At 49.4% G+C, this 23,900-nt stretch overlaps 2 protein-coding genes across 3 annotated transcripts in view; both read left to right on the top strand.

Annotated features, from left to right (window-relative positions):
- The first annotated feature begins 8,131 nt into the window (after positions 1-8,131).
- The window catches only part of DHRSX (dehydrogenase/reductase X-linked), a 480,717-nt gene continuing 464,948 nt past the window's right edge, over positions 8,132-23,900 (top strand). Inside the window, exon 1 of the mRNA XM_069761561.1 lies at positions 8,132-8,260. Within this exon, the coding sequence (XP_069617662.1) occupies positions 8,161-8,260 (100 nt within the window). The 5' untranslated portion in view covers positions 8,132-8,160. The remainder of the gene's footprint in view (positions 8,261-23,900) is intronic.
- On the top strand, positions 8,136-23,609 carry ZBED1 (zinc finger BED-type containing 1). 2 transcript variants are annotated; one of them, XM_069761560.1, is made up of 2 exons: positions 8,136-8,260; positions 17,194-23,609. In XM_069761560.1, the coding sequence occupies exon 2, from the start codon at positions 17,244-17,246 to the stop codon at positions 19,323-19,325; it is 2,082 nt and encodes a 693-aa protein (XP_069617661.1). In that variant the 5' UTR covers positions 8,136-8,260; positions 17,194-17,243; the 3' UTR covers positions 19,326-23,609. The 2 variants fall into 2 exon arrangements, with proteins under 2 accessions (XP_069617661.1, XP_069617660.1); XM_069761559.1 differs by lacking the exon at positions 8,136-8,260 and adding an exon at positions 8,389-8,526.

Here is a 23,900-nt window from a genome sequence, read left to right as displayed (position 1 = left end):
TTAATAATTGGACTACGACGGAAAGTGAGAATACGGTTGGTTTATTTTTAATTTTTTGCAGGTGATTGAGTATGGTAAGTATGGTGAAATTAAGAATAGTAAAATACTTTCTTTTGGCTATGTCTTTTTTATTTAACTCTTTCACTACTATAGGATTAGTAATGGATAGGTGTCATATTGACACCTCTCCATTATTAACCAGGCTTAATGTCAACTTACATTAGCAAGGTGACATTAACCCCTTATTACCCGATATCCCACCGCTACAGGGGAGTGGGAATAGAGGGGCTAAGTGCCATCTTACAGATGCACCATTTCTGGGGCGGCTATTTGTAGCCGGGGGGAGGGGGGCAAATATCCATGGCCCCTCTCTATGCAATGAATATCAGCATGCAGCTGTCTGCGTAGCCTTCCTGGCTATAAAATATAGGGGGACTTCACATCATTTTTTGGGGGGGTCCCCCTATGTCAATAGCTAGTAAAGGCTACACAGACAGCTGTTGGCTGATGTTCATAGCCTGGGAAGGGGCCATGGGTATTACCCCCTTCCCAGGCTACAAATATTGGCCCTGGCTTTCCCCCTCTGGCGCAGAAAATTGCGCGGGAGCCCACACAATTTTTTATTTAACATGTTCATTAACCCCTTTCTGCCAGCTGACGGAATATTATGTCAGCTGGCAGATCCCCTGCTTTGAGGAGGGCTCCGGCGGTGAGCCCACCTCAAAGCCGCGACATGTCATCTGTTTTGTACAGCTGACATGTGCGCGCAATGAGTGCGAGCGGAATCGCGATCCACCCGCGCTCATTAACTAGTTAAATACCGCCGTTAAGCGCTGACAGCGGCATTTAACTAGCGCTCCCGGCCGCGCGGCCGGTGGTACTCTCACCGCTGACCCCCGTCAGATGATCCGGGGTCAGCGGTGCATTGAGACCTCTATGGTTGTTGATGGCCGATTGCTTTGAGCGCCACCCTGTGGTCGGCGTTCAAAGTACACCTGCATTTCTGCTACATAGAGATGATCTGTACTTCACCTCTATATAGCAGAGGCGATCGTGTAGTGCATGCTTCTAGCCTCCTATGGAGGCTATTGAAGCATACCAAAATTAAAAAAAAAGTGTTTAAAAATATAAAAAAAATAAAAAATATATAAAAGTTCAAATCACCCCCCTTTGGCCCCAATCAAAATAAAACAATAAAAAAAAAATCAAACATACACATATTTGGTATCGCCGCATTCATAATCACCCAATCTATCAATAAAAACAAAGTATTAACCTGTCCGCTAAATTGCGTAGCGAGAAAAAAAATCAAAACGCCAAAATTATGTTTTTTTAATCGCTGCGACATTGCATTAAAATGCAATAACGGGCAATCAAAAGAACGTATCTACACCAAAATGGTATCATTAAAAACGCCAGCTCGGCACGCAAAAAATAAGCCTTCACCTGACCCCAGATCACGAAAATTAAAGACACTACGGGTATCGGAAAATCGCGCAAATTATTATTATTTTTTTTTAGCAAACTTTGGAATTTTTTTTCACTACTTAGATAAAAAATAACCTAGACATGTTAGGTGTCTTTGAACTCGTAATGACCTGGAGAATCATAATGGCAGGTCAGTTTTAGCATTTGGTGAACCTAGCAAAAAAGCCAAACAAAAAACAAGTGTGAGATTGCACTTTTTTTGCAATTTCATCACACTTGGAATTTTTTTCCCGTTTTCTGTTACACGGCATGGTAAAACCAATGGTGTCGTTCAAAAGTACATCTCGTCCCGCAAAAAATAAGCCCTCACATGGCCATAATGACGGAAAAATAAAAAAGTTATGGCTCTGGGAAGGAGGGGAGCGAAAAACGAAAATGAAAAAACGGAAAAAGCTCCGGGGGTGAAGGGGTTAATGAACATTGGCCTTGCTATTATATAACTATGGATATATCGATAGATATAACTATGGATATATCTATCTATAGATAGATCTATAGATACATAGATATATATATCCATATACCGTATCTATCTGGCTACTTTCACATATCAGGTTTTTGCTGTCAGGCACAATCTGGTGAGTTTTGAAAAAAACGGATCCGTTTTTTTCTCATAGTTGAATGGCCAAGTCAGTCAGCTGATCTCAACCCAATTGAGCATGCATTTAACTTGTTATAGACTAAACTTCAAACTGAAAGGCCCACAAACAGCAACTGAAAACCACCGCAGTGAAGGCCTGGCAGAGCATCAAAAAGGAGGAAACACAGCGTCTGGTGATGTCCATGAGTTCAAGACTTCAGGCAGTCATTGCCAACAAAGGGTTTTCAACCAAGTACTAAAAATGAACATTTTATTTAAAATTATTGAATCTGTCCAATTACTTTTGGTCCCTTTAAAAACAGGGTGGCACATGTTAAGGAGCTGAAACTCCTAAACCCTTCATCCAATTTTAATGTGGATACCCTCAAATGAAAGCTGCAAGTCTTAACTTCAACTGCATCTGAATTGTCTTGTTTAAAATTCATTGTGGTAATGTCTATAACCAAAATTAGAAAAATGTTGTCTCTGTCCAAATATATATGGACGTAACTGTAGATAAATCGATCTATTTATGTATCTGTGTGTGTAATGGAGTGTGAGTTGGACAAATGTAAAGGAGGTTGGACAAGAAATTACATCACATTTTTTTTTTGCTCAATAATACATCTTTATTTAGCTTTCAAAAAAACGCGCCATAAATGCATCAAAAACACGCAAAAAATGCATCAAATCCGCACCTGCGTTTTCTGCCAAGAGATGCAGAATCCGCACCAAAAATTCCAGAGGCAAATCCGCAACGTGTGCACATACCCTTAGGTGGCTGTGCTATATGCTACGTGGCTGTGTTATATACTACGTGGGCTGTGCTATATACTATGTGGGCTGTGCTATATACTATGTGGGCTGTGTTATATGCTACGTGGGCTGTTATATGCTACGTGGCTGTGCTATATACTACGTGGGCTGTGCTATATACTACGTGGGCTGTGCTATATGCTATGTGGCTGTTATATGCTACGTGGGCTGTGCTATATGCTTCGTGGCTGTGCTAAATACTATGTGGGCTGTTATATGCTATGTGGGCTGTTATATGCTATATACTACGTAGCTGTGCTATATGCTACGTGGGCAGTGCTATATGCTACGTGGCTGTGCTATATAGTACGTGGCTATGCTATATGCTACGTGGCTGTGCTATATGCTACGTGGGCTTTTTTATGCTACGTGGCTGTGCTATATACATGGCTGTGCTATATGCTACGTGGGCTGCTGTATACTACGTAGCTGTGCTATATACTACGTGGGCTGTTGTATACTACGTGGCTGTTATATGCTACACATTTTGCACTTTTACAAATGTTCTACGTTAATACTTTCTAATGTTTACTTTAAAAAGTTTTCCATTAACAAATTGTCATATTCAATGTACGCAGTTTTTTCTTTGCAGCAGGTTCAGCTAACAATAAAATGCCTACTGGTAACTGAGGAAGAGGGAGTAGGTCACAACAATTGGCATATAAGGGGTTGACGTATATAAAGCCCCTCTGCTGTATGGTATTGTAGAATTTACACTAGCTATCACTCATGTAAGGCTTCTTTCACACTTCCATTGTTCGGTGGCTGTCACAATGCGTTGTGGTGACGTATTGACGGATGTCAGAAAAATGAAGAAAAACAGATCCAAAGCATCCAGTTTCCTGCCGGATCCGTCGAATGAGGAAGTGCCTGAATTCATAGGGAGAGAATTTCCCCAGACTAGAAAATCTTTCCAGGCATGCTCAGAATAGTAAAACGCAATAAGTCGCAGGATTCCTGCTTTTCACAGGCAACGACGCATCCTGCGTCCATAGGCTGCCATAATAGCCAATGAGATGCGTTGTTGCACGTTTTTCCGACACTGACAAAAAAAAGTTTCTTGGAACATTCTTTACAGACGACGTGCCGTCATATTGTGCAGGATCCAGTGCGCGATGGACGAAAAGTGTGGCCATGCGTCGCTAATACAAGTCTATGGGAAAACAACGCATCCTGCAGGCAAATTTGCAGGATGCGTTTTTTTCACAAAATGACGCATTGTGATGGGGAATGCACAACGGAAGTGTGAAAGAGGCCTAAGGCTACTTTCACACTTCCGTCAAAGTGCCTACGTCACAATGGGTCGTTTTGGAGAAAAAACGCATCCTGCAAAGTTGCCTGCAGGATGCGTTTTTTCTCCAGACTTGCATTAGCGACGTCATGCGACGGATGTGTCGTGTTTTGGCGGACCGTTGGCACAAAAAAAGTTCCATGTAACTTTTTTTGTGCGACATGTCCGTCAGCTCCGACCGCGCTTGCGCGGCTGGAACTCAGCCCCCTCCTACCCGTACCTTACTATGGGGCAGCAGATGCGTTGAAAAACTGCATCTGCTGCCCCCGTTGTTCATTTATTTCACAACGTCCGTCGGTACGAGGCCGTCGCCATGGAAGTGTGAAAGAGGCCTAAGAAGTGAAATTTGGCATTGTACTGTACCTATATTTCTCTGCTGTATCTGTTCATCATGAATCGTGGTATGTGTTAGGGGGGCCACTGAGACTCTTTCGCCCGGGGCCCTCAAAAACCTGGAGCCGGCCCTGCAACCAGGGCAGCGCTTCCTCACCGGCCGGACACCACTCTCCCCAGTCCCCAGCAGCAGGCCACCACTCTCCCCAGCAGCAGGCCACCACTCTCCCCAGCAGCAGGCCACCACTCTCCCCAGCCGGACACCAGGCCAGTGAGGCCACCACTCTCCCCAGCAGCAGGCCCCACTCTCCCCAGCAGCAGGCCCCCACTCTCCCCAGCAGCAGGCCCCCACTCTCCCCAGCAGCAGGCCCCCACTCTCCCCAGCCGGACACCAGGCCAGTGAGGCCACCACTCTCCCCAGCAGCAGGCCACCACTCTCCCCAGCAGCAGGCCACCACTCTCCCCAGCAGCCGGACACCAGGCCAGTGAGGCCACCACTCTCCCCAGCAGCAGGCCCCCACTCTCCCCAGCAGCAGGCCCCCACTCTCCCCAGCAGCAGGCCACCAGGCCAGTGAGGCCACCACTCTCCCCAGCAGCAGGCCACCACTCTCCCCAGCAGCAGGCCCCCACTCTCCCCAGCAGCAGGACACCAGGCCAGTGAGGCCACCACTCTCCCCAGCAGCAGGCCCCCACTCTCCCCAGCAGCAGGCCCCCACTCTCCCCAGCAGCCGGACACCAGGCCAGTGAGGCCCCCACTCTCCCCAGCAGCAGGCCCCCACTCTCCCCAGCAGCAGGCCACCAGGCCAGTGAGGCCACCACTCTCCCCAGCAGCAGGCCACCACTCTCCCCAGCAGCAGGCCCCCACTCTCCCCAGCAGCAGGACACCAGGCCAGTGAGGCCACCACTCTCCCCAGCAGCAGGCCCCCACTCTCCCCAGCAGCAGGCCCCCACTCTCCCCAGCAGCCGGACACCAGGCCAGTGAGGCCACCACTCTCCCCAGCAGCAGGCCCCCACTCTCCCCAGCCGGACACCAGGCCAGTGAGGCCACCACTCTCCCCAGCAGCAGGCCCCCACTCTCCCCAGCAGCAGGCCCCCACTCTCCCCAGCAGCAGGCCACCACTCTCCCCAGCAGCAGGCCACCACTCTCCCCAGCAGCAGGCCATCACTCTCCCCGGCAGCAGGCCCCCACTCTCCCCGGCAGCAGGCCATCACTCTCCCCGGCAGCAGGCCCCCACTCTCCCCGGCAGCAGGCCCCCACTCTCCCCGGCAGCAGGCCCCCACTCTCCCCGGCAGCAGGCCATCACTCTCCCCGGCAGCAGGCCCCCACTCTCCCCGGCAGCAGGCCATCACTCTCCCCGGCAGCAGGCCACCACTCTCCCCGGCAGCAGGCCATCACTCTCCCCGGCAGCAGGCCACCACTCTCCCCGGCAGCAGGCCACCACTCTCCCCGGCAGCAGGCCACCACTCTCCCCGGCAGCAGGCCACCACTCTCCCCGGCAGCAGGCCCCCACTCTCCCCGGCAGCAGGCCACCACTCTCCCCGGCAGCAGGCCACCACTCTCCCCGGCAGCAGGCCACCACTCTCCCCGGCAGCAGGCCACCACTCTCCCCGGCAGCAGGCCACCACTCTCCCCGGCAGCAGGCCCCCACTCTCCCCAGCCGGACACCAGGCCAGTGAGGCCACCACTCTCCCCAGCAGCAGGCCATCACTCTCCCCAGCAGCAGGCCATCACTCTCCCCGGCAGCAGGCCCCCACTCTCCCCGGCAGCAGGCCCCCACTCTCCCCGGCAGCAGGCCATCACTCTCCCCGGCAGCAGGCCACCACTCTCCCCGGCAGCAGGCCACCACTCTCCCCGGCAGCAGGCCACCACTCTCCCCGGCAGCAGGCCACCACTCTCCCCGGCAGCAGGCCACCACTCTCCCCGGCAGCAGGCCACCACTCTCCCCGGCAGCAGGCCACCACTCTCCCCGGCAGCAGGCCACCACTCTCCCCGGCAGCAGGCCACCACTCTCCCCGGCAGCAGGCCACCACTCTCCCCGGCAGCAGGCCACCACTCTCCCCGGCAGCAGGCCACCACTCTCCCCGGCAGCAGGCCACCACTCTCCCCGGCAGCAGGCCACCACTCTCCCCGGCAGCAGGCCACCACTCTCCCCGGCAGCAGGCCACCACTCTCCCCGGCAGCAGGCCACCACTCTCCCCGGCAGCAGGCCACCACTCTCCCCGGCAGCAGGCCACCACTCTCCCCGGCAGCAGGCCACCACTCTCCCCGGCAGCAGGCCACCACTCTCCCCGGCAGCAGGCCACCACTCTCCCCGGCAGCAGGCCACCACTCTCCCCGGCAGCAGGCCACCACTCTCCCCGGCAGCAGGCCACCACTCTCCCCGGCAGCAGGCCACCACTCTCCCCGGCAGCAGGCCACCACTCTCCCCGGCAGCAGGCCACCACTCTCCCCGGCAGCAGGCCACCACTCTCCCCGGCAGCAGGCCACCACTCTCCCCGGCAGCAGGCCATCACTCTCCCCGGCAGCAGGCCATCACTCTCCCCGGCAGCAGGCCCCCACTCTCCCCGGCAGCAGGCCCCCACTCTCCCCGGCAGCAGGCCCCCACTCTCCCCGGCAGCAGGCCATCACTCTCCCCGGCAGCAGGCCACCACTCTCCCCGGCAGCAGGCCACCACTCTCCCCGGCAGCAGGCCCCCACTCTCCCCGGCAGCAGGCCACCACTCTCCCCGGCAGCAGGCCACCACTCTCCCCGGCAGCAGGCCCCCACTCTCCCCAGCCGGACACCAGGCCAGTGAGGCCCCCACTCTCCCCAGCAGCAGGCCACCACTCTCCCCGGCAGCAGGCCACCACTCTCCCCGGCAGCAGGCCACCACTCTCCCCGGCAGCAGGCCACCACTCTCCCCGGCAGCAGGCCACCACTCTCCCCGGCAGCAGGCCACCACTCTCCCCGGCAGCAGGCCACCACTCTCCCCGGCAGCAGGCCACCACTCTCCCCGGCAGCAGGCCACCACTCTCCCCGGCAGCAGGCCCCCACTCTCCCCGGCAGCAGGCCCCCACTCTCCCCGGCAGCAGGCCCCCACTCTCCCCGGCAGCAGGCCCCCACTCTCCCCGGCAGCAGGCCACCACTCTCCCCGGCAGCAGGCCCCCACTCTCCCCGGCAGCAGGCCACCACTCTCCCCGGCAGCAGGCCCCCACTCTCCCCGGCAGCAGGCCCCCACTCTCCCCGGCAGCAGGCCCCCACTCTCCCCGGCAGCAGGCCCCCACTCTCCCCGGCAGCAGGCCACCACTCTCCCCGGCAGCAGGCCCCCACTCTCCCCGGCAGCAGGCCACCACTCTCCCCGGCAGCAGGCCCCCACTCTCCCCGGCAGCAGGCCACCACTCTCCCCGGCAGCAGGCCCCCACTCTCCCCGGCAGCAGGCCCCCACTCTCCCCGGCAGCAGGCCCCCACTCTCCCCGGCAGCAGGCCCCCACTCTCCCCGGCAGCAGGCCACCACTCTCCCCGGCAGCAGGCCCCCACTCTCCCCGGCAGCAGGCCACCACTCTCCCCGGCAGCAGGCCACCACTCTCCCCGGCAGCAGGCCACCTGGCGGCGGGGGTTCCCGTGGGAGTGACGAGCACACGCCCCATCGCCGGCGCTAACACTACAGCAGCCATGTGTCGTGTGAGCCTCGTCCTGCCGGTGCTCAGGAATTACTATATCGCGATGAGGGTGCTCCTGCAGCAGCTGCTCGGCCGGGCCTTCCCACTACCAGGTCAGACGGGGCAGAGAGGGCGGAAATGGCAGCGTCTGTATGTGATCAGCCGTAACTAACTCGTGTCCTGTCAGATGTCGCATATCGTGCATGTCGTGACGTCATCGCCAAGCGCGTTGAACGAGAAAGGACAGTCGAGACACAACGTTCATTATATCGCGATATCTCCGTGACTGCTCTGGCGAGCGAGGGTTGTGACCAATCGTCTGCGACATACTGTCCTCAGTGCAAGGGCCTCGCGACGAGAGCTGCGTTGGTCGGGACAGGTGTGTATCCCACAATTGCGTTATTACAGACGTGCGATATACAGAGACACGGAGCTGGAGGGGCGCACGATAGTGGGGCGAGGGGGCATGCGAGAGAGGAGGCGGAAACCGCGCGACCTTCAGCTGCTCTCGGGACTAAACGCAGACTCGCTCAGTCGCCGGGGAAGGAAGTGAGAGCAGTGACGAGACGGGAAATCCCGCCGGGACCGGAGAGCACTAGTGCACCGTCTGCGGGAGTCTCCTCAGGTCACCTCTCCCCGCACACTGCCATCCGGCCCCCTGTCCCGACATCCGGGCCCCTGTCCCGACATCCGGCCCCCTGTCCCGACATCCGGCTCCCTGTCCCGACATCCGGCCCCCTGTCCCGACATCCCGCCTGTCACTATTGTGCTGGCTCACCTGCTGAACCTGTACTGCATGCAGCAGTGATGTAATATCCCCAGTGGAAGGCTGCTTTCCCTCCTGAGAGTACCCCAGCCGCCACCCGTACCCCATTCATAGCCCATACCCCCGCCGCGGCCCGTACCCCATTCATAGTCCGTACCCCATTCATAGCCCATACCCCAGCCGCGGCCCGTACCCCATTCATAGCCCATACCCCAGCCGCGGCCCGTACCCCATTCATAGCCCATACCCCAGCCGCGGCCGTACCCCATTCATAGTCCATACCCCAGCCGCGGCCCGTACCCCATTCATAGCCCATACCCCAGCCGCGGCCGTACCCCATTCATAGTCCATACCTCAGCCGCCGCCCGTACCCCATTCATAGCCCATACCCCAGCCGCGGCCCGTACTCCATTCATAGCCCATACCCCAGCCGCCGCCCGTACCCCATTCATAGTCCATACCTCAGCCGCGGCCCGTACCCCATTCATAGCCCATACCCCAGCGGCGGCCGTACCCCATTCATAGTCCATACCTCAGCCGCCGCCCGTACCCCATTCATAGCCCATACCCCAGCCGCCGCCCGTACCCCATTCATAGTCCATACCTCAGCCGCGGCCCGTACCCCATTCATAGCCCATACCCCAGCCGCGGCCCGTAGCCCATTCATAGCCTGTACCCCATTCATAGCCTGTACCCCATTCATAGCCCATACCCTAGCCGCGGCTGTACCCCATTCATAGCCCATACCCCAGCCGCCGCCCGTACCCCATTCATAGCCCATACCCCAGCCGCGGCCCGTACCCCATTCATAGCCCATACCCCAGCCGCCGCCCGTACCCCATTCATAGCCCATACCCCAGCCGCCGCCCATACCCCAGCCGCGGCCCGTACCCCATTCATAGCCCATACCCCAGCCGCGGCCCATACTCCATTCATAGCCCATACCCCAGCCGCGGCCCGTACCCCATTCATAGCCTGTACCCCATTCATAGCCTGTACCCCATTCATAGCCCATACCCTAGCCGCGGCTGTACCCCATTCATAGCCCATACCCCAGCCGCCGCCCGTACCCCATTCATAGCCCATACCCCAGCCGCGGCCCGTACCCCATTCATAGCCCATACCCCAGCCGCGGCCGTACCCCATTCATAGCCCATACCCCAGCCGCGGCCGTACCCCATTCATAGTCCATACCCCAGCCGCGGCCCGTACCCCATTCATAGCCCATACCCCAGCCGCCGCCCATACCCCATTCATAGCCCATACCCCAGCCGCTGCCCATACCCCAGCCACGGCCCGTACCCCATTCATAGCCCATACCCCAGCCGCGGCCGTACCCCATTCATAGCCCATACCCCAGCCGCAGCCGTACCCCATTCATAGCCCATACCCCAGCCGCAGCCCGTACCCCATTCATAGCCCATACCCCAGCCGCGGCCCGTACCCCATTCATAGCCCATACCCTAGCCGCGGCCCGTACCCCATTCATAGCCCATACCCCTGCCGCGGCCGTACCCCATTCATAGCCCATACCCCAGCCGCGGCCCGTACCCCATTCATAGCCCGTACCCCATTCATAGCCCATACCCCAGCCGTGGCTCATACTCCATAGCCCATACCCCAGCCGTGGCCCGTACCCCATTCATAGCCCATACCCCAGCCGTGGCTGGACCCCATTCATAGCCTATACCCCAGCTGTGGCCGGACCCCATTCATAGCCTATACCCCAGCTGTGGCCGGACCCCATTCATAGCCCATACCCCAGCAGCGGCCCATACCCCATTCATAGCCCATAAATCAGCCGTGGCTGGAGCCCATTCATAGCCTATACCCCAGCCGTGGCCAGACCCCATTCATAGCCTATACCCCAGCCGTGGCCGGACCCCATTCATGGCCCATACTCCATTCATAGCCCATACCCCAGCCGTGGCCCATAGCCCATACCCCAGCAGCGGCCCGTACCCCATTCATAGCCCGTACCCCATTCATAGCCCATACCCCAGCCATGGCCCGTACCCCATTCATAGCCCATACCCCAGCTGTCGCCCATACCCCAGCCGCGGCACTTACCCTATTCATGGCCCGTACCCCATTCATAGCCCATACCCCAGCCGTGGCCCATAGCCCATACCGTGGCCCGTACCCCATTCATAGCCCATACCCCAGCCGAAGCCCTTACCCATACCCCAGCCGTTTCCCCATAGCCCATACCCCAGCCGCGGCCCGTACCCCATTCATAGCCCATACTCTAGCCGTGGCCTGTACCCCCATTTATGGCCTGTACCCCGTTCACGGCCCGTACCCCACCATTTTGTTGTGCATTGTTGTACTGAAGCGCAAACCAATATAAAAATAAATGTAAATTGTCAGACTCATTTAGCAACCTGGCGGAGCAGTCAGTAGAAATATCCAGACCTCAGCTGTAATAATATTATCTGTTATTAATATTGGTTAACCTTTTACCCAAGTTTATGAAAATTAATATCAATATATTTTGTGTTTATTAAAAAAAAACTTTTGTTAATAATAAAAAAATTAGTGATATAGTGCAGTTACCATTTCACTGGAGTAAATTCGTTCTCACTAATTATTGGGCATTTATGAAGGAGCTGGACTGTGAAAAATTGGGAGTCAGACCCTCGGCGTAGTGACTCCAATGCCCTAATACTGGCCAGTCCGCTTAATACAAATGTATGGGGCGAGTCTGCGCCCACTGGACGGTTTCTGCCCGGCATTAAGTATAACACATACATACCCTCCGGCCTCGGCTCAGACACCGGCGAATCCTCGCAGTGCACAGAGCGTGCGCTGGGGGACTCATAACTCTACAGACACACGGAGGGACTGCAGACTTAACTATTTTGACCGGACAACCCCTTTAACGGCAAGCACATGGATTTCAGCAAGTCCTATTCATATGAATGGGACAGTTGTAGAAATTTCTCAGTTTTAAAGGGAACCTGTTAGGTCCCTTTAAAAACAAAAAATACCCTTCTGCAGGCAGGCGCCAGCCATGGCACCTGTACTGCAGCATAATCGCATGTTTAATGTGCAGTTGACTCCAAGGAGTATAAAAAAAAATCCATTTTAAAATGGCGCCTGCACAGTAGCAGCTATCAGTGTATTTGGATGATCTAATAGCTGCTACTGCAAATGAGCTGGCTGCACCATCTTGCTAGAGAAGAAAAAAAATGTCCTCCAAGATGGTGCCGCCTGCGCCATAACAGTTATCGGCGATGGCCAATAGCTGCTACTGCGCATGCGCCGGCGGCGTTGTATTGCTAGAGAGAGAGAGAAAAAATCCTCCAAGATGGCGCTGCCTGCGCAGTAGCAGCTATCTGCGATCACTGAAAACTGAAAATAAAGATTAAAAAACAACCTCAAGATGGATTTCATCAACCCAGGTATCATTTTAATAAGTATAATGGTGCCGACCTGACACTGTATGTAGGTTACTGTGCACAATCCTGCTGACAGGTTCCCTTTAAGGGAACAGCAATTCACTTTTTGAACGCAAACTTGGCTGAAATTGAGAGCGAACGCTATGTTGCATATGGAGAGCCCCTGATATGCCTAAACAGTGGAAACCCCCCCCACAAGTGACCCCAATTTGGAAATTGGGTCCCTCAAGGAATGTATCTAGGCTTGTGGTGAGCACATTGACCCCCCAGGTACTTCACAGAAATTTATTACATTAATCTGTGAAAATAAAAAAATCACATTTTTCCCACAACAATGTTATTTTAGCCCCATTTTTTTATCTTCACAAGGATAACAGGAGAAAATGGAACCCAAAATGTATTTTGCAATTTCACCTGAGTATGTTGATCCCCCATATGTGGCGGAAAATTACCATTTGGACTCATGGCAGGGCTCAGAATGAAGGAGTGAAGAATTGGAACGGAGACCTTGAAGTAATTGTCTGCGGGTGTCATGTCGTGTTTGGAGAGCCCCTGATGTGGATAAACAGTGGAACTCTCAAAGTGACCCCATTTTTGTAAATTGGGCCCCTCAAGGAATTTATCTAGACTGGTGGTCAACACCTTTAACCCCCCAGATGCTTCACAGCATTTTACAACGTTGATCTGTAAAAGTGAAAAAGAAAACAAAATGGACCCCAAATTTGTTGTGCAATTTCTCCTGAGTACACAAATACCCCACATGGGATTGAAGCTTCTTTTGAGGCACAGTGCAAAGCCCAAAAGGGAAGACTCGCCATGTTGAAGGTCAGATTTTGCTGGAATGGTTTATGGGTGCCATATCATATTGGCAGAGCCCCTGAGATTCCAGAACAGCAGAAACCCCCATATGTAACCTCATTTTACAAACTACACCCCCTAATGAGTTCATCAATGAGGTAGGGATCATATTGACACCACAGGTGGGTCACAGAATTTTACACCAGTGGAGAAAAAATAATTACGGTACATTTTTACCACCAAAATTTTGTTTTAGGTCCAGATTTCACATTTTCACACGGAAGTGTGAAAATATAAAATGTTTCCCACTATTTCTGTTGAATCTAGACTTATCCCATATGTAGCTGTACAGTACTGCTTAGCCTTACGGATGGACCAAGCACTATTTCCTCCTGGAGTGCAGATTTTCTTAGAATAGTTTGTAGACTCCGTATACAGAGCCCCTAAGTGCTAGAAGAGCAGCATACCCCTTGAAGTAACCCCATTTTGGAAATTATACCCCTTTCGGAATTAATCTACAGGTGTAGTAACAATTTTGACTCCATGGGTATTTTCCAGAAACAAGCAGCAGTGGATGTTGCTGTGTGAAAAATGCAAACTACCGTTGTAGTTCCCAGTATGTGGTAGTGACCATCTAATGCTACAGGAAACATGCTCCCTTAAATTAGGCGCACTCTCATCGTTACAGAAAGGCCTTTCCTGCACTGTCAGCGCCGGCCAGCCGTAAAGCAAGAACAGTGATGTCACCGCTGTGCTTTACGGCTGGCCGGCGCTCACAGCCAGTGCAGGAAAGCACAGCGCCGGGGGACAGACACCGGAATGTAAGTATGAAGTGTTTGTTTTTTTACGTTTACTCTGGTAACCAGGGTAAACATCGGGTTACTAAGCGCGGCCCTGCGCTTAGTAACCCGATGTTTACCCTGGTTACCAGTGAAGACATCGCTGAATCAGCATCACACACGCCGATTCAGCGATGTCTGCGGGAGGTCCAGCGATGAAATAAAGTTCTGGACTTTCTGCGCCGACCAACGATGGCACAGCAGGATCCAGATCGCTGCTACCTGTCAAACTCAACGATATCGCTAGCCAGGACGCTGCAACGTCACGGATCGCTAGCGATATCGTTCAGTGTGACGGTACCTTTACTGGGCTTTCTTTTGTTGCTTCAATGCAATCTGTGTTTTATCAGCAGGAGATTATTATTACAGGACAGCTGGCCTTGAGCCTCCTAGTCCAACCATGCCCACATTAGCAGCTTTTTGTGACTGGCAGCTGTATTCAATGTATAATCAGTGGTGTGGGCAGTGTTCTCTACTACTAGATCTGCAGCAGAGAAAATGGTGATTGTATCACAACTGCTGCACCCAGTAAATAAAGTGATACATCACTGGAATCAGGGTCTCTGTCTCTACCTCATGCTGCCATCAGATTACTTGGCAAAAATCTTCTGACAGATTACCTTTAAAGCCAGTGACTGGCATGGAGCCCAGCTTTTGAAACCCCCTTTTGCAAACTTTCTTTGGATAAAAGCTTCTTGATCTCACAGAATGGATTCAATGCTGTTACAGCTCTTTCACGGAGCCTTAATAAATTTGTGTTCATGGAGCTCACACTGTAGCGAGACTAAATGATTACCGGTACCTTTTTTTTTTTTTCCTGTATCTGTTATATGGTGGTAGAAAATAATCGTAAGTTAATTCCTTTTCCTAGAAAAATAAAGCACTACAAGACTAAAGGGTCATAATTGACCTCTGGCCATAGTTACCACCTTGTTCCTTACATGATCTTTATGGACAAGGAATAATAAAGTTGTGGGCTGTGTGCTGTATTACTGAACTAGGCTTCCGTAACCAGTGTTAACCTGACTGTGTACATAGGAATAAGGTTAAGTGCACACATCCGGTATACGGGTCTCTATGGGGGACACATGCCTCAGTGTCAATACTGACTGTGCCCGTGGTTGGGCTCATACCTCCTGGGCATATGTGCCCAACAGTGTGGATCAAACCTAATGAGCACTAGAGTTGAATAAAAAGACTTGCAGGATCCTGGTCTAATGGACACATCTATAGTTCATGGCTTCCAGACCACAGCACTGTGTATTTCCTACTATCCCAGGCATCTCTTTTACTTAGTAGGACCTTATCTCGCCATGCGTATAATGAGTTGCATTGTAATAATGTTATAGTGCCTACTAATCAGAAATGGCGGCCACGGACTAGCAACGTTACTACGGGACTAGGATCCTGCAAATCTTTTTGCTCATTTTGCTTTTGTTTTAGAAAACACCCTTCTTGGCCCTTGAACAATGTTTATCACTTATCTATTGGCTCGGTGTCGAATTTACAGTTGGTTTGACCTCTACTGATTACGAGAACCAGTGACTCAAGTCCCTCTTTTGAATTGAATGGTGGCCCCAACGTTGGTCCACACAAAGCATAATATTGAAGTGCTGTATATGGTTATTTCTAATAATTGAACATGGAACCAACATTCTCCTAATCCGTGTATAGGTTCCTCAGTGATCATACATTTATACTTCCCCTTTTAGATTATTGCAAACACACAACATTTATAACCTAAAGGTACCGTCACACTCAGCAACTTTGCAACGAGAACGACAGCGATCCGTGACATTGCAGCGTCCTGGATAGCGATCTCGTTGTGTTTGACACGCAGCAGCGATCTGGATCCCGCTGTGCCATCGCTGGTCGGAGCTAGAAGTCCAGAACTTTATTTCGTCGTCAGGTCGGCATGTATCGTCATGTTTGACAGCAAAAGCAACGATGCCAGCAATGTTTTACATGGAGCTAACAACCAGCGAGAACGATAAGTGAGTCGCCGTTACGTCACTGGATCGCTCCTGCATCGTTCTGGAGCTGCAGTGTTTGACGTCTCTACAGCGACCTAAACAGTGACGCTCCAGCGATCGGCTCGTTGTCTATATCGATGCAGCGTCGCTGAGTGTGACGGTACCTTTAGTTCAGTATTGGGACATTGTTAACTTTAGTGAGATGCTAATCTTTATAAGTGGCCATGTTTGAAACCTTGTTAAGCAGATAAAGATATTTTATTTGCAGTAAACTGTTTAAGGGGTGGTCTGAAACTTTTAATTTATTTTCATCCTAAATGTATGTCTAGTGCCAGAATCTAATCTTTTTCTAATGTACCTTAATTAAAAGTCCATATCATTCCCTACCTACTCTGAGGTATTTTTTTTTTACTGCTTCCTGTGTGATGAGAATCTCACTGGCGCAGCCTCTGCCCCCACCCAGAAACAAAGAGTCATTAGTGACATCCATTTCAGGGGCTGGGCTAGTCCCTACTCTACTGAGCATTGGTCAATTGTCAAATCCGATGGATGTTCAGTAGAAACTTGTCACTGTGCACTATTCTTCTCGGTGCACTTTGACAATGCGCTTCCTTGCCAGCTTTGATGAGAAGTGATGAGCTGGGAGAGATCACACTGTCAGTGTGCTTTGCAAAGAGAGGACAAGCGCACACAAATCAGACCTACCCACAGAAGTGACATCACTTGTGGTGGTGGCGGCGCTCATCTCTACTTGCTCATTCTCTCTGTACAATGTGCAATGACAGTGCTCTCTTTTGTCACTTCTCTACAGAACCAGCAAGTGAGCGCACTGTCACTGTCCATATTGCAGTGACAAGAATCTACTGAGCATACTTTGAAATTGACAACCATTGCATGCTCAGTTGAGTAGGGACTAGCCCAGCCCTTGAAATGTATGTCACTGATAAGGATTCATTTCAAGATAAGAGTCAGCAGCACTGACCGTACCCTGTGCCTCTTGATGACGACTCGTTTGAGTATACCAACTTGCACTGAGATTCTCAAACGAAGCATCATCATACAAGATGTAAAAAAATAAAAATAAAGCAGTTAAGAGTAGTATTGGAATGATAGGGACTTTTATATTATAGTTTATTTGAAAATATATTAGATTATGGCACGAAAAAGAGAGACCTTTAGTATTAAAATTATTTTTAGTTTTGGACCACCCCTTGTGATGCAATTAGTTTTGCTTCCTGATTTTATCTCTTGTCTTCCTGCCGTTAGCAGGTACTCATTAATGAGTGAAGTCTTAACTGAAGACTGGCACTTTCAACATTATGGAGGTTAAAAGCAGTGAAGTTGTGCAGTCTGACCTTAACCTTGTTGCGCATCCTAGAGCAAAGAGTAAAGTATGGAAGTATTTTGGATTTGACACAAATGCTGAGGGATGCATTTTGGAATGGAAGAAAATCTATTGTCGCATCTGTATGGCTCAGATAGCATATTCTGGGAATACTTCCAACCTTTCTTACCACCTCGAGAAGAATCACCCAGATGAGTTTTGTGAATTTGTGAAAAGCAACACAGAGCAAATGAGGGAGGCATTTGCCACAGCTTTCTCAAAGTTGAAACCGGAAACATCCCAACAAGTTGTTCAAGAAACTTTAATAATGAAAAGTAGCCATACTTTTGACAAGAAACAGCTTGAGGTTTCATCCGCCGTGGTTAATTTGATATGTGAGGGTATGTTTCCTGCTTCTATATTGGATGAACCTACTTTCAAATGTCTTCTAAAAACTCTGGATCCTAGGTATGAAATTCCTAGCCGGAAATACATATGCAGTCGCCTGTTGCCGGAGAAGTATCACACTGTTAGAGATGTTATACTAAAAGAACTGGTGGATGTGTTGTGGTGTGGTATTTCCACTGACATGTGGAAAAGTGAGAGCCAGAACAGATCATATGTAACCCTTTTTGTCCACTTTTTAGCCACTGGTGTTTCTCATTCTTTTACCATAGGCTCCCGATGTTTGAAAACACTTGAAGTACCCGAGGAAAACAAAGCGGAGTCAATTACTAGAGTATTGTATGAAACCTTTATAGAGTGGGGAATTAGCGCAAAAGTATTTGGCGCTACCACTGACTATAGTAAAGACATTATAAAGGCATGCTCTCTTCTGGATATTCCCATAAACATGCCTTGCGTGGGCCAGACTTTCAATAAGGGAATACAGCAAGCTTTTCAACTCCCAAAGGTCTCTGGACTTCTTTCAAGGTGTAGAAAATTGGTGGAATATTTTCAGCAATCGACAGTTGCGATGTACATGCTCTGTGAGAAGCAAAAGCAGCAAAACACAATTTCTTGTATGCTCATAAGCGACCGTGTTTCCTGGTGGGGCAGCACACTTGCCATGTTACAGCGTCTTAAGGAACAGCAGTTCACCATAGCAGGTGTCTTGGTTGAGGATAGTAATAACCATCATCTCATGCTAGAATCCAGTGAGTGGAATACAATTGAAGGCCTTGTTGACCTCCTGCAACCTTTTAAGCAAGTTGCGGAAATGTTGTCAATGTCAAAGTATCCCACTATAAGTATGGTAAAACCTCTCCTACACATGCTACTTAACACTTCTTTGAATATCAAAGATACAGACTTAAAAGAAATTAGCATGGCCAAGGAGGTCATTGCCAAAGCTTTGTCAACTACGTATCAGCAGACACCAGAAATAGATATGTTCTTGAATCTTGCAACGTTTTTGGATCCCAGGTACAAAAGACTTCCGTTCCTATCTGCGTTTGAACGTTCTCAGGTTGAAAATCGTGTTATTGAGGAAGCCAAGGCCCTGCTAGACAGAAGCAAGGAAACCTCAAGATCTGAGGATAAAGTATTTCCAATTACAGAAGAACCTCCAATGAAAAAATTGGTGGTGTCACCCACTCCTCCTACTTCAAGCAGCATCAATAATATGTTAGCGGAGATATTCTGCCAGTCTGGGCCTCCAGAAGATCAAGAGGAGTGTCATGCACAGGTCGTTGAGGAGTTGAGCAATTTTAAATCCCAAAAAGTTCTTGGACTAAATGAGGATCCACTGAAATGGTGGTCTGATCGTTTGGCACTATTTCCTCTTCTACCAAAAGTTCTCCAAAAATATTGGTGCATTTCTCCCACAAGAGTCTTTCCTGAACGTCTCTTTAGTTCATCAGTGAACGTTGTAAATGCCAAAAGAAACCGATTGGCTCCTGCTCACGTGGATGAGCAAGTATTTCTGTATGAAAATGCGCGAAATTCTTCAGTAGCCGAGCCAGAAGATGACGATGAAGGAGATTGGGGACTGCAACAAGAACAGTTTTTTAATTTCAGTGACTCCGTCCCTGTAGGCAATAGTTTCTTCTCGATTAGGGATAGCGGGTTTATTTAAAATTTACCCTGGTGGTGCAGCTTTAATTTAATGAAATCTGTGTACGGTATATATTTTATAAGCTCTGCTGTTTGTCTTTTGGGCTACCATTAAGATTTTATCTAGTCCCTTTTTTTTTTAATCAATTTGTTTTTTTATACTAAATTTAGGTCTTAACATCACAAATGTAATAAACAATTTGTCCTATTTTAAGGTAGTGGATGTTTATCCTCATTGTATATTGCAGATTTCAAGGACTTGTTTATTCTGCTGCTAAAGTAACATACAGTATTGAGTTTCATTGTTTTAACTGCGTTAATTTAATTAGCATGATCAAGCCAATATATCATTGTCAGTGCTGTGTAAATGGTATTTGTTAGTACGCTTGGTTAAATAGATGAAGATCCCCTAATTCTTAACGTTAGTTACGTGTTTTTTTGAGGGTAGTCCTTGCTATAAGTTTGGGTATGCACAGGGATTTATTCTCTGCATGATTGTGGGTGACGACTGCAGTCCACTAATGCAGAGTTTAATGGGACTCCAATGTTCCTCTGGACCGCAGCCTGTAGCAATAAGTGTGGCTCAGTCTTTGCTATAGAAACCTTTGCAAATCATGTTGCTTCTTAACCCCTTAGAGACTGGGCCCAATTTTTCAAATCTGACATGTCTCTTTATGTGGCAATAACTCTGGAATGGAACATATCAGGATTTTTTTTTTTGTGACATATATTTTATTTTATGGTAATGGTAAATTTAGGTACCGTATATATATTTTGAGTTTACAAAAATCAGAAATTTGTCAAAAATTTGCAAAGTTCAAAATTTGAAGGATTATCCCTCTAAGGCCACATTCACAGGTTCAGTATTTTACATCAGTATTTGTAAGCCAAAACCGGGAGTGGGTGATAATACAGAAGTGGTGATAGAAGTGGTGATATGTTTCTATTCTACTTTTCCGCTTGATTGTTCCTCTCCTGGATTTGGCTTACAAATACTGATGTAAAATACCGACCAAATACTGAATGTGGCCTAATCCAGAGAGTCACACCACACAAATAAATAATAAGCGGGTGTCCGCTGCATCCAAAGCGCTGCCATTCCGGACTGTGAAAACAGCCTAAAGCTATGTTCACACGCGGCATTTTTTTAGTGCAAATTTTCAGCAGTGTTTTACAGTGCCAGCAAAGTTTATGACACTTCAGACACACACTGGTTTTTCTGTGATGGCTGTGTGAAACACCACAGGTATCAGGTTTTGCTGCGTTTTTTGTGTCAAAACCTCAAAGGAAACCTGTCACCCGCCTCAGGTGTCTTTAACTAAAAGAGCCACCTTGTTCAGCACTAATGCTGCATTCTGTCAAGGTGGCTCTTTTATTTGGGGTCCCTTCCAACACTGAAATATTTGTTTTCATAATTTGCCCCTCATACCTGTAGTCTGTCCGGGGGGGGGGGCATGTCTTCCCCCCCCCCCCTGACACAAATGCCTCCCAGCCATCCCTCAGCCCCTCTGTGCATTGGGCGCCGCCTCCTCTGCAGTCATTAACATCCCCGGCGCCTGCGCTGTAAGTTCCCATCATGTGATGGGAGTCGTAGGGCAGCGCAAACTGCACATGCCAGAAAAAAAAAATTAAGCCAGAATTGAGCCCTTCTTTTCCTCGCCCAAGGCTTTTCAACTCCTTTGGCATGGTTAAAAGTTAATTTTTCATTCATATTAGTTTTGGGATATTACTAGCACTTGTTTTGCCATCCAGCTTGCCCTATTGTAAGAGGATTGTGAAGACCACAGCAGTGGTTTTTTATACTTTCCTTCATTAAATAAGATTTGGCTCAGGTGATCACCTAATCAGAAGCACATTAAGTAGAATGAGGTGTACCCTGGTTGGAATTCAACTGACACTGGAATGGAATGGCTGTCAGTCATGTAGAGAAGCTGATTTTTAGAAAACTGTGCAGTGGTCTCTTAATTTTTGCCAGGGCTGTATCTGCAGGTTAATGGGGGTTGTGAGACATGACAGCTACCTATGTTCATATAGTACATACCAATACCCTTTTAACCCCTTTCTGACCTCGGGCGGGATAGTACGTCCGAGGTCAGAAGCCCCGCTTTGATGCTGCTGACATGTGTCCGTAATAGGTGCGGGCAGAATCACGATCTGCCCGCACCTATTAACTAGTTAAATGCCGCTGTCAAACGCAGACAGCGGCATTTAACTACCGCTTCCGGCCGGAAATGATCGCATCGCTGACCCCCGTCACATGATCAGAGGTCGGCGATGCTTCTGAATAGTAACCATAGAGGTCCTTGAGACCTCTATGGTTACTGATCGCCGGTAGCTGTGAGCGCCACCCTGTGGTCGGCGCTCACAGCACACCTGCAATTCTGCTACATAGCAGCGAACATTAGATCGCTGCTACGTAGCAGAGGCGATCGGGTTTTGCCTGCTTCTAGCCTCCCATGGAGGCTATTGAAGCATGGCAAAAGTAAAAAAAAAAATATGAAAAAAATAAAAAAAAATATAAAAGTTTAAATCACCCCCCTTTCGCCCCATTCAAAATAAATCAATAAAAAAAAAATCGAACCTACACATATTTGGTATCGCCGCGTCCAGAATCGCCCGATCTATCAATAAAAAAAAGCATTAACCTGATCGCTAACCGGCGTAGCGAGAAAAAAATTCAAAACGCCAGAATTACGTTTTTTTGGTCGCCGCGCCAGCTCGGCACGCAAAAAATAATCCCTCAACCGACCCCAGATCACGAAAAATGGAGACACTACAAGTATTGGAAAATGGCACTTTTTTTTTTTTTGCAAAGTTTGGAATTTTTTTTCACCACTTAGGTAAAAAATAACCTAGTCATGTTAGGTGTCTATGAACTCGTAATGACCTGGAGAATCATAATGGCAGGTTAGTTTTAGCATTTAGTGAACCTAGCAAAAAAGCCAAACAAAAAACAAGTGTGGGACTGCACTTTTTTTGCAATTTCACCGCACTTGGAATTTTTTTCCCGTTTTCTAGTACACAACATGGTAAAACCAATGATGTCGTTCAAAAGTACAACTCGTCCCGCAAAAAATAAGCCCTCACATGGCCATATTGATAGAAAAATAAAAAAAGTTATGGCTCTGGGAAGGAGGGGAGCGAAAAACGAACACGGAAAAACAGAAAATACCAAGGTCATGAAGGGGTTAAACACATGCTTGTGTAAATCAGAAGGTTGAAGAGCAGGGAGAAAATGGACTGCTCTGATCTAGTCATCTGGCCAGAGTCGTGGCAGTCACCGTACTCCTGTGCTGGGGCTACGACAGCACCCACTGTTCCCTGACGGGTGTCCTACTCATCCTGTCCACCTATTTATTGTTGAGCTATATATGTTTTATGAATAGATTAGAAACACATATTATATAGATGCTAGATGTTTTCATTTGTTCGCGGTGACTAGAGCTACTCTTTGAAGTGAAAGTATCACTTTGACTCCTTTTTTTTTTTAACTAATGAACACCTCCTGCTTTACAGCAGCTACGTGCAGCATAGACAACAATAGACTGGAGATGTTCTTTGATTCTATAAATGTTTTCTAGGCTTTTATCTAGCTATGTAATAACCTTTGTAATTCTGATTAAAAGATATCCACAAATGATCAGTCTAAGGCTTATTGGCAATACAACTCCAAACTTTCACTGTCATGAAAAACAAAATCTTAAGCCTGTATTAAATATAAAATCTTAATTTTAAACAATAGCCAATTATCAATTATTTATTCCCTTCAAGAGCAGTTGCCTTTAAAGGGAATCTTTCAGCAGATTTTTGCTATTTAATCTGATAGCAGTATATTATAGGAGCAGAGACCCTGATTCCAGGGAGATGTCACTAGGCTGTGTGCTGACATTTCAATAGTGTTTTATCAGCAGGAGATTATCATTGCAGGACTAGGTGTGACGTGCACACCAGTCCAGCTAATCTGTGTAACCCCGCCCCACCGCTGAATGGCCATTTGCTGACAATGCACAGTGTACACAGGAAGCTGCCAATCCCTGTTGTGGGCGGGGTTATAAACAGGGGAGCATTCTGACCACTGCTACTGCAGAGAAAACATGGATCTTATAAGAACTGCACCAAGCAGCACAGTAAGGATGCTTGCACACTGCGTTCAGGCATTCGTTCAGTGGTTTTGTCGGGGCTTACATGTCAAGTTGCTCAAATATTCATGTTCATTTTGTGACTTGGTGTTTCTGTCCGAATGTACAAATAAATGCAAGTAATTTGTACAAGCATTTAGCTATTATTAAAGTGCTTTACCTCTACACCACTGCTTTTACTGAGTCACAGTGAGTATTTATGAAATCGTACATAATGATGCATCATTGCTCTATTTAGTTCCTACTAGTAAAAGAGGGTTTCATTTTTTGGCTTAAATTAAATCGAATTCCAAGAGGTTGTGAAGCAATATATACATTGTAAATTATTTACATTACAAAACATCACTTTGTGAGAGCTGCATGCCAACCTCTTCAGAACGTCCCTCCAGGCTCTACTTGCCTTCCAGATGCAACAGCTCCTGGCCAAGCGTGTGCAGCCAGTGCAGACTCCCTCAGCT

Source organism: Ranitomeya imitator, chromosome 3 (genome assembly GCF_032444005.1).
Source record: "Ranitomeya imitator isolate aRanImi1 chromosome 3, aRanImi1.pri, whole genome shotgun sequence".
Classification (NCBI taxonomy): Eukaryota; Metazoa; Chordata; class Amphibia; order Anura; family Dendrobatidae; genus Ranitomeya; species Ranitomeya imitator.
This window is presented reverse-complemented; position numbering and strand designations above follow the sequence as displayed.

Excerpts from the sequence above, each read along its gene's own strand:
- ZBED1 (XM_069761560.1), top strand. The coding sequence starts at position 17,244 with ATGGAGGTTAAAAGCAGTGAAGTTGTGCAGTCTGACCTTAACCTTGTT.